This window comes from Onychostoma macrolepis, chromosome 04 (genome assembly GCF_012432095.1).
Source record: "Onychostoma macrolepis isolate SWU-2019 chromosome 04, ASM1243209v1, whole genome shotgun sequence".
Classification (NCBI taxonomy): domain Eukaryota; kingdom Metazoa; phylum Chordata; class Actinopteri; order Cypriniformes; family Cyprinidae; genus Onychostoma; species Onychostoma macrolepis.
In genome coordinates, this window is record NC_081158.1 from 11,679,680 (window position 1) to 11,690,807 (window position 11,128).

The following is an 11,128-nucleotide window of genomic DNA, read 5'->3' on the forward strand; positions in this document are numbered from 1 at the left end:
CAAATAAAAAGAACAGCACTTTTAGAGTTCATCCCACTCATTGATGTGAGCATAAGTATTGGGACAGTTGAACATAAGGCAGATATAAAAGATTAAAAGCTATTATTTAGTTGCAGATCCCTTGTGCACAATCACAGCAGTGAGTCTGTGACCCATAGACATCACCAGACTCTTGCTCTCATGCTTTCAGATACTTTTCCCAGACTTTAATGCAGCCAATTCCAATTGTTACTTGTTTTGGGGAGTTTTTGCCTTTACTCTCCTCTCCAGCTGGTGACATTCATGTTCAATCGGATTTAAATCTGGAGATTGACTTGGGCAATCTAAGACTTTCCATTTCTTTGCCCTGATAAACTCCTTGACTGAACTGGCAGGGTGTTTCATTGTACTGATGCAATATGAAGCACTTCCCAATGAATCTGGTGGCATTTTCTTGAATATTGGCAGGCAAGATGGTTTTGTACTCTTCCAAATTCATTCTGCTACTGTCTTCATACATTAAGTCATCAGTAAAGTTGAGAGGCCTGTTCCAGATGCAGCCTTGCATGCCCATGCCATGACACCACCTCCACCATACTTTACAGATGAGGCTGTATGCTTGGGATCATTGCAGTTCCTTTTTTCCTCCACATTTTTGCTTTCCCATCACTTAGATAAAGGTTCATCTTTGTCTCATCGGTCCATAAACACAGTTCCAAAACTCTTCTTTTATGATTTGTCTGTCATCAGCTACTGTTGTTTTCTCAGCTGATCAGGTAGTTGTTGGTTGCTGGTGTCGCTGGTGGTTTCCAAACTCTTGGTTTCTCCATGCCCTTTGTTTTTGCTAGAGCTCTGACTTCCTCTTTTCTTTTAGCATCCAGATTGCTTGCTTTTCTCTCAAAGTCAGCTCCCTCGTCTTCATCCTGGTTTGTGTGTGTCATCATCGAATGCAAGATTCAGAATGCAGAAGTAATGGATATAACTGATACGACACATTCCCTGCTTTTAATATCTGAAGAATTAATGCAACAGGACACAGCTGATCACTTAGAAAGACCTGTGAGGCAACTGTTCCAATACTCATGCTCACATCAGACAGAGGGATGAAACTCTAAAAGTGCTGAAAAATACATGTATGTGTTGAAACGGCTAATAATAAAATGTGACATTTTGTAGTTTTGTCTCATATTCATCTTTTAATCATATTTGTAAATGTCTTGTTCTACAGCCAACAGAGCAATTTTGCTTCACTGTTCCAATACTTTTGGAGGGCACTGTATGTTGAATTGCTGCTCAAGAAACATTTCTTATCACTATTAATGGTGAAAACAGTTGTGCTGCCTAATATTTTCAAACATGTTTCAGGATTATCTGATGAACAGAAGAAAAAAAAACAGCATTTATTTGAAACTGATTTTGTGTGTAATATTGTAAATACCTTAATTGTAACTTTTTGTAACTTTTGATTAATTTAGTGCATCCTTACAGAATAAAATTTCATTTAAGAGAAAATTAATTGCTTTAAAAAAAATACTGACCCATAAATTCTGAACATTAGTGTGCATTTATGCATTTTTAATTGTGGCTTATTTGTCCAAATACTTTTTTGGGTCACTTTAAGTAGCAAGAAATCATAGATAAAAACCTGGTTTTAGAATGTTATGCAAAAGTAAATATAATGTAAAAGGGCAAACTCACACACATGGTATATGTCATGTTATATCTCACCTATAGTCAAGGCTATCTGATCTGCCAGCGAGGGTCCCTCAGGAACGTGGAGCTTACTAATGTCCTCAGAAGACAGCACACTCTGTATCAGAGAACAGATCAGCAGTCAGAGGTTACAGAAGGGGTGGAAGAAATGCACATTTCTGAAAATGACAGTGAAGGGCATGCACCTTTAATATACCCATTCTGTTTTTTGCTGCTGTTATGAGCCATTACATACAAAGCAACATCCTTCACCAACTGCTGAAATTTCTCATTCCTCGCCACAAAATCACAGTTCACCTGAAAAGAAAAACAGATTTTATCACACTGCATCATTTTGGCGACCAAATTACACATTGTGTGGTAAGACTGAAAAGCAACATACCTCAACCATGACAGCTGCATTGTCACCCAAAAGGACACCAATCAGCCCTCTTTTTTGGCTTGTTCATGCAGCCAGATTTCTGCCTACAAACATCAAATTTTGCAAATCATAATTAGCTCATCCTTACCATGTACAGGTTTGTACATGCACACCCTTACTTTATGCACATCTAAATTGCATGATTATATATAAAAAAAGACGACAACAACTATGACAAAGATGTGAGTTTACTATTTGTGCCTGACTAATCAGATGACTTGTAATTAATACATAGAAACTTGTTAGAAACTTTTTAGTTTTTAAAAAAAAAAATACAGTGGATTTAAAATTCAAGTAGTGAAATAGCAGTGGGTAGTTGACGTATCAGTGTGTCCTATGGTGTGATGGAAAAATGTTTAAAAAAATAAATTAATAAATTAAAAAAACTCTAAGATTGAAGATAAACCTCTCTCATGCTATTTGTAACTAAGAATGAAGATACATTTTTCTCATGTTATTTGTACGTTGTTTTATTTTCTACATTTTTGCTATGTCACACCATAGGTATGGAACGCCAATCCTGCCATAATTAGAAATAAAGAAAGAAAGAAATGTACAAAGAAATGTAAAAAAGCAAAAATAAATAAACAAATATATAAATAAATATAAAAAGAAAAGTAAAAAAAGCAAAAATAAATAATTATACTTCTATCTCCTTATTTATGTATTTTTTTCATTTTTTTCAACATTTGTTTATTTTTTTATTTATACATTTATTTACTTCCACTTTTATTTATTTTCACATTTATGTATTTATTTACGTATTTATTTTTTTATTTCTACATTTCTTTGTCTGTAGGGTAATGAGGAGGGCATGTTTTACGTCAGGAAAAGCAATCGAGCCAGAGTAGTCAAGGGGTAAGCTTAAGGCCACAGTGACACCTTGTGGTGCCCAAACGAAGTACCTAAAGCCGTGTCTACACCAAGAGAACCCATTATAATCAGTTGATGCGGTGACTGTCCACACAGGAAGTGTCGCGAGGCAACAAATCTTCTACAGTAACCTTCTTCTCTTCCGAATCTTGGAAACATGCGTTGGATGTGTTGAGAGTGAAACCTAAAAAAACAACGCGCATAAGAGAGTGATTGCACGGCATGCTTTCGCGAGTTTCAGCAAATGCACGCAATCACAGATTGCACGCTTCCCAGCCAAAACAACCCCCCACGTGAAACTGAAATAATAACCGTGATATAAGATTTTGGCCATATCGCCCATCCAAGTCATTCATCCCACACTATCAACAGGCGCGTCATGTAGGCTACACTTCTTGTACTTTGTTTGGGCACCACAAGGTGTCACTGTGGCCTCAAGCTTACCCCTCGACTTACCCGCCCTCCTCATTACCCTACAGACAAAGAAATGTGAAAATAAATAAATAAAGAAGTAAATACGTAAATAAATACATATATGTGGAAATAAATAAATGTATGAATAAAAAAATTAAATAAATGTAGAAAAAAATTAAAAATACATAATGAAATAAAATTATAAATAATTATTTATTTTTGCTTTTTTTTTTTTTACTTTTCTTTGTACATTTATTTATATATTTATTTATTTTCGCTTTTTTACATTTCTTTGTACATTTATATATTTATTTCAAATTATGGCAGGATTGGCATTCCATACATAGGACACAGTCCAATTTTTATTTGTCAACTACCCATATAAGATCTTTTGCATAAGGTCCTCCATTCTTTTTACAGCAATCTTTCAAAAAATACTGGCCCACACCTGTGTAACGTCATTGTTGAATTTCTCCAGTGCCTTATTGCAATTGATGAAGGTGTAGATTTACGTAATTTCAGGAGAAGTGCTTTATCTGCTGCTAAACTCGGGCAGCTGGTGTAAAGAGACTGAACGTGCTGCGTGAGACATCCCTATGAACAACACAATATAAATATGACACATGATTTAATGATGCTACAGTACATTACACAGCCGTATGGAAACCGAAAAACAAATACTGTCATCTGTTATTTAAAACACGCCTTTATTTGAATAACAAGCCAAAAAATTCATATCAAAGCAGACTGTCACGCAAAGAGCATCATAACTTCTAAAGCATCCAGTCAAAAACATTAAAAGATTAGAGTGCGAATTATGACAAATGAGACAAAGCCCACCTTGACTACTTCTGTCCTGACAGATCGAAATAAAGAATATAAAGCCATTTCTATACCTTCCTCAGGACTGACACTAGCTTCTTTACATCAGTCACTGGAATGTCATTGAAGCACGCTTTCTACAGAGAGAGAGAAAGGTCAAACAGAAGAGAATTCAGGAGTCACGTATAGCGCCATCTACTGCACAGGCGTTTACACTACCGCTTACTGAAGAACAGAAGGAACAGTTTAATTCATTGTGAAAATAAAAATAACAGTGGCTAACGGTATACAAATAATGTATTAATGGTATATAAAAAATGCATAAACCTGCTCAAATAATAATAATAATAATAGTATTTTATTGTTGTTGTTTGGGTATACCAGGGGCCTGTTTCATAAACAAGTTTACCAAATAAGCCAGGCTTATTTCTATTCAGTTAGTCTGACTTATTGTCAGTTTATTTGGTTCAAAATAAATCAGACTAACTGAAATAAGCTTGGCTTGTTTGGTAAACTTGTTTTATGAAACAGGCCCCAGTCCTAATGAGATAATCTATACATAATAATAGCAACAGCAATGTTTATTTATAACCACATTTGTGACCGTGGAGCACAAAACCAGTCTTAAGTAGCACAGGTATATTTGTAGCAATAGCCAGCAATACATTGTATGGGTCAAAATTATCGATTTTTCTGTTACACCAAAAATCATTAGGATATAAAGTAAAGATCATGTTCCATGAAGATATTTTGTAAATTTCCTACCGTAAATATATTAAAATTTCATTTCTGATTAGTAATATGCATTGCTAAGATCTTCATGTGGACAACTTTAAAAGGCGATTTTAAATATTTTGATTACTTTTTTTCTTTTTCTTTTTTGCACCCTCAGATTCCAGATTTCAAATAGTTGTATCTCGGCCAAATATTGTCCTATCCATCAATACATCAATGGAAAGCTTATGTATGTAGCTTTCAAATGATGTATAAATGTCAATAATTTGACCCTTATGACTGGTTTTGTGGTCCAGGGTCACATTTAATAACAACTTGAATTGATTCAAAGTGCTGTACAATATGGGGGAAAACAACTCTACAATTCAAAACAGACACAGGAAGTGCTTGCAATACAAAGTTTCAGGCATTGTTCAGAGTAAATACTAGCTAGACAGGGAGAGGTTAAGGAAAGAAAGCAACATTTTTTTTTTTTTTTCACCAGGTGTTTACCATTTCTGGACCAGCTGGCTGAAAAAGAGGAATAGAGATTCATTCATTTATTTTATTTTGTGATTACAAACTTCTTTGTAATAATTTCACCACTCCCAAAATTGCCTTTTTACTCATAGCAACACGGCAAAACATTTGAACCGAGTCACCTTGTGATCTGTTATTAAATATTAGTAGTTATTATCACAACAGAATGCATGGGAGGAGTTCCTTCAGCTTTATTGAACTGAGATGGTATAAAAACCGAACTGAGTCTTAATCTGTAGTGTGTGTCTAGATCGTCTGAAGTCCATAATGAAGATCATCCTCTTTCTCACCATCACCCTGATCTCTCAGGGCTACAGTGGTAAGTTAATACCTTCAATTTCAATCCTGACTGTTCGTTCAGTTAAACTGAACATGTTCATGTAAGCTACCTTTTGTTCTTGTACAGCATAGTTAGAATCCTAATGCAAATAGTGTTCCTTCTCTCTCCTTGTCTGGACTTCTGTAAGTGTGAAATTGTGATACTGAATTTTACCCTGACTTTTTCCTATTTTATTCATTTTTTCTCCTAATGATTTATACCCAAATCTCCTTAATCAAATCCGGTGCCTTACGTCTAATTGTTCTTTACTGAGTTCATACTATTGCGCTCTACTAGTACAAATAATAGGTTACTGACATGCCTCTGGGTGGTAGATCTTTTCTTTCACATAAAATGACGCTTTAGCAGTCAGCATGTGAAATATAGCTCACTTTCTTGTAAAGGAAGATGTGGAGAGCCCTACGATGCTTCAAACGACTGCGATTCACAATGCCAGCAGCACGAGGACTGCTGCGATGACTATAAAAAGCAGTGTGGCCGTTTAATCGCGAGCCGGTTAATCGTTACATCCCTAACGACCACACTGCTTTTTATAGTGATTATTTTATAACGACCACACTGCTTTTTATAGTGATTCTTTTATATCCGTGATTCTATAGGGATGTAACGATTAACCGCGAGCCGGTTGAAAATCGATTCAAATATGTGACGATTCAAATCGGTTAAGATGCTAAACAAATCGCGATTCAGTTAGGGGTAGGAGTTTATATGAATGTATGTCTGAGGGGAAGTTACTGTCTTTAGAAAAGTGTAGATGGTATTTTTTCATTTCATCTTGCCTCTTTATATTAAAGTTCAAAGTGCAGCGCTGCTTTGTTTACAGCGGAAACCAAGGAAACGCTTAAAGCGCCACCTGCTGGCAGAGACTGAATCTGCGTCTCATTCAGCTCGTCTGCTGTTTCTGTTTCATGCAGAAATTTTTTATGTATACAGTAGTTTCACAAAACTGAAGTCAGACCATTCTGTTTTTGCTTCAAATTTCGAAATTATACAATCTAAATCTAATTTAGATTAAAAACTGCTCATGTTGCATGTATGCAGCATCTTTGTTTGGATAATGATTAAAATCCATTTAATGATTTAAATGGAAAGAGCACAGACAAAGCCTTATTTTGTTTATATGAAGATATTTCTTTTATTTGTGTTATTTATTTGATTTGGAACTTGTTTTAAAATTTCAATTTAGTTTTGTTATTTACATTTACATACAACAAAAGAGTAATAATATGCAAGTGCTATGTTAGTATATTATTATAGTGTTATATTTCAATTTCACAAAGAAACGTGCTGCATTTTGTCCAAGCAATAATAAAAGGACACATTTAATTTATAATTTGTCTTAAATCTCATTTTGTAAAAAAAAACTCTGACTCGAATCGAATCGTGAGTTGAGTGAATTGTTACATCCCTGGTGGTCGTCGAGGTGAGCTTCAACATCCGTGATTCTGTAAAACAAAATCACTCTCATAAGAAAGGTACAAAGCTGTCATTGGGGTGGTACCAGTATAAAGGCAAACTGGTAAATCTTTGTACCTTTTCTGAGAGCGTATAGGTTTAAAAAAAAAAAAAGTTTAGTAGCTGGTCTGGTCTTGCACGTTAAAGCTGTAAAACTAATTTTGCTGTTCTGTCAAGTCAAGCTGGACTGAAGTTTGTAGTTTTACGAATATAGTTTAATACTCGTGTATATAGAATATAGTTTAATACTTGTGTATATAGAATATAGTTTAATACTTGTGTATATAGAATATAGTTTAATACTCGTGTATATAGAATATAGTTTAATACTCGTGTATATAGAATATAGTTTAATACTCGTGTATATAGAATAGTTTAATACTTGTGTATATAGAATATAGTTTAATACTCGTGTATATAGAATATAGTTTAATACTCGTGTATATAGAATATAGTTTAATACTCGTGTATATAGATTATAGTTTAATACTTGTGTATTAAACTACTTGTGTTAAAGGCACAGACGAATAATGAATCATTCAAAGTAATTCTAAACAAACACAGGTTTTATTTGTCTCTTAAATACAGTACAATGCTCAAGGTCTGTCAAGTCGCGTGGGGCAAACCAGCGTTTTATAACAGGCATAAAAATAGGAGAAGGATTTAGTTCTAAATATTAGGGGGTTATCTGTGTAAAGTTACTCATTGACCCTGAGTCCTGTTTATTTTGGATCCCAGAAGTGGCATGAAACTCAGCTGTGCCTACTTCTATAGTTTCACACACTTTCATTACAAAATGCTAAACACCACATTTCCTATTGTGTAATTAATCAGTTTCATGTTAGTTATTTGTATGAAAAACACTTACAATACTATTCAGACAAAAGGAACTGTCATGTATTTATTTATTTTCCTAAAACATTCTTTTTTATTATTATTTTACATTATTTTAAGTCTACAAATGCTACTACAGGTTCAGGTAATTGCTGTTACGGTTGTAGCTGTCAACAGCACAAATCTGCACTACACCCAGGATTGTGTCACACAAACGTATAAAAACAAAACAATAATAAACTTTAATCTAGTTAGATTTACAGTTATGAACATTGAACATGTGAAGACTTTTGACTGATAATTAACATTGTTTTCTTGACTACTAAGACAACAGATTTCCAATTTTAGAAATTGAATGTTGAAATTTGAAACTATAATTGCAGTAATTACTGTTTTTCCTCATCTTTTATTCTTTCATTTGCTCAGGCTTTGTCAGGGTTTTGTTTCCACTTCAGGCGCTAACTCTTTCTTTATCCTTTTGCCATCCCAACCTTCAGCCAGAGTCTCTGACGCTGAGATCAAGTCTCTGTCTGAGACGCTGTACAAGTTAGACCATAACAGAGCCACAGCCTCAGAGCTGGTCATTGATCCTCAGACACTGATCTCTTCATCTGAGACCGGCTCCGAGGATGACCAGTCATCTCGCCCGTAAGACACAGACTGCACACACAGATATCCACATTCAGTATTTACATGTATGTTATAATTCCAGTGCTCTCTTTCTCTCTTAGATTGTTCAAGCAAGTGAGTAGTACTTTGCTCTCCAAGCCCACGTATCAAGCTCTGCTGAATCTATTAGACAACTATAGAAGGGTGTCAGGGGAAGCGGAGGATGTGACCTCACAGGAAGAGCAGGAGCAGGACACTTTCCTCCAAGAGGCCATGAACACTGATGTGGGCAGGGAGCTTTACAATTTCCTCCACTCTAAAGGTACAGTATATGTGACCACAAAACCCTTTTTCTGAATTTTAGTGACCTCAATGTAATAAAAAATAATGTGATTTTACATATTTTAGTATTTATTAAATAATATTTAAAGAATTACCATTCAAAGGTTTGGGGTCAGTATAATTTTGAAAGAAATTAAAAGTTTTATCTAGAAAGGATACAATTCTTTGCTCAAAAGAGACAGTAAAGACATTTATAATGTTGAAAGATTTGTTTCAATTTTTTGTTTTTTTTTTCAACAGGAGCTAATTAGCATATTAGAATGATTTCTGAAAGATCATGTGACATTGAAGACTGGAGTAATGTCTGCTAAAACATCAGCTTTGCCATCACAGGAATAAATTATATTTTAAAATATATTAAAATAGGAAAGCGCTTTTGAATTGTAATAATATTCCACAATATTACTGTTTTTTGATCAAATAAATGTAGCCATGGTGAGCATGACAATCTTCTTTTAAAACATCTTACCAATCCCAAACTTCTGAATGGTATATGCAGTATTAATATTTTACTAATATTCTAGATTCTTTACTAGAAGAAAAGAGTTTTCTGAGTACTATCATTTGCACCACAAAGTTATTAAAATGCAATTTAAATAGATTATGCAAAATATTTGAATTTAAACCACTGGTTTTCAGGTATATACTCATCACAGAGCGAGTTTATCCAGGATCTGAAGATGATGTGGTTTGGTCTTTACTCTCGATCTAAAGGCAAAAAACTGGACTCCAGCGGGTTTGAGCACACCTTTGCAGGTCAGTCTGTGTGTGTGTGTGTGTGTGTGTGTGTGTGTGTGTGTGTGTGATTCGCTGTCAAACTGCTTATTATCTCCCTTTGGCTGACATGTATTGTGTCAAAAGGGGAAATTAAGAAAGGAAAGGTGTCTGGTTTCCACAACTGGCTGCAGTTTTATCTGAATGAGAAAGAGGGCCTCCTGAATTACTACAGCCATAGTTTTAATGGCCCTGTGAGTACTACTGAGCATGTGAATCAAAACAAACCAGTGCTAGTACAACATGCATTTTAAAAGTCTGGATGTCTACTTGTATTACACGTGTTGATATAGTAAAAGCTAAGTTTCTCCTCTCTCTCAGTGGACCACATATCCTGATGTATTGGGAATGCAGTTTGAATGGGATGGCTATTTCAAAGAGGTTGGTTCTGCCTTCATTGGCTCTAGTCCTGAATTTGATCTGGCTATCTACAGTCTCTGCTACATCACCCGTCCTGGCAAGAAGTAAGTTGTCGTTTTTTGTTGTCTGCCTATGCATATTTATTCCTCCATCTGGCCATTCATCAAATGAATCTCATTTTGTTTATATGAGTAAATCAAATGTATATACTCATGTGTTTATCTGTATTCTCAGGTGTTATGTGAGTCTGGGAGGAAACACTCTGGGCATTCAGACCTATACATGGGAAAACAGCAGCTATGGGGATGGAAAGAAGTACATTGCCTCCGCTTACCCTGCCTCACCATGATTCCCTGTCATCTGAACATCAGTATCAACAGACTCACAACCAAAACAACTCATATGTAATCTTCATTTTTTCTTGGTTGTTCGAGGTTGATGTTGAACCAAATAAAACACAAGAATAGAAAAACACTCTCCCTGTCTGTATTTTTACTAAAACATAATAATATTCTTTCACACTCTCATTAGCTACAACTGTCAAAAGTGTACACATCTATTAGTCTGTTATTAGTCTGCACACCTGTATGTGTAGCAGTAAGACTACAGAGAGAGAGAAAAATGTGTTAACGTCAGTGATGGGAATAACGGCGTTATAAATAAACAGCGTTACTAACGGCGTTATTTTTTCAGTAACAAGTAATCAAACGAATTACTGTTTCTCCTGTTACAACACCGTTACCGTTACTGACAATAAAATGCGGCGTTACTATAATTTATAGTATTATTATCATTTTATTTTTCAGTTTATCTGAATGGATGCACAGTGTTGTATTTGCATACCGTAAACTCTAGTGTGAAGGCGCACGGCTCGCCGTCGCTTTGTCTCACACGCGCAAAGAAAAATACAGAGCAAGATAGTTTTTCATAACATGCAG

General features: G+C 35.1%; 1 protein-coding gene and 1 pseudogene across 2 annotated transcripts; one reads left to right on the plus strand and one right to left on the minus strand.

Annotated features, from left to right (window-relative positions):
- On the minus strand, positions 1-4,364 carry LOC131539447 (elongation factor Ts, mitochondrial-like; annotated as a pseudogene).
- Positions 4,365-4,969: 605 nt separating this feature from the next.
- On the plus strand, positions 4,970-10,700 carry LOC131539412 (uridylate-specific endoribonuclease A-like). 2 transcript variants are annotated; one of them, XM_058773996.1, is made up of 7 exons: positions 4,970-5,795; positions 8,603-8,753; positions 8,837-9,036; positions 9,696-9,812; positions 9,918-10,024; positions 10,152-10,294; positions 10,425-10,700. In XM_058773996.1, the coding sequence occupies exons 1-7, from the start codon at positions 5,744-5,746 to the stop codon at positions 10,537-10,539; spliced, it is 885 nt and encodes a 294-aa protein (XP_058629979.1). In that variant the 5' UTR covers positions 4,970-5,743; the 3' UTR covers positions 10,540-10,700. The 2 variants fall into 2 exon arrangements, with proteins under 2 accessions (XP_058629979.1, XP_058629978.1); XM_058773995.1 differs by lacking the exon at positions 4,970-5,795 and having other exon boundaries at positions 6,420-8,753.
- Positions 10,701-11,128: the final 428 nt, after the last annotated feature.

Coding starts and splice junctions, on each gene's coding strand:
- LOC131539412 (XM_058773995.1), top strand. CDS start 8,461: ATGTTGAAATTTGAAACTATAATTGCAGTAATTACTGTTTTTCCTCAT. Junction 9,037..9,695: donor CAATTTCCTCCACTCTAAAG/GTACAGTATATG, acceptor ACTGGTTTTCAG/GTATATACTCATCACAGAGC. Junction 10,295..10,424: donor ATCACCCGTCCTGGCAAGAA/GTAAGTTGTCGT, acceptor CTGTATTCTCAG/GTGTTATGTGAGTCTGGGAG.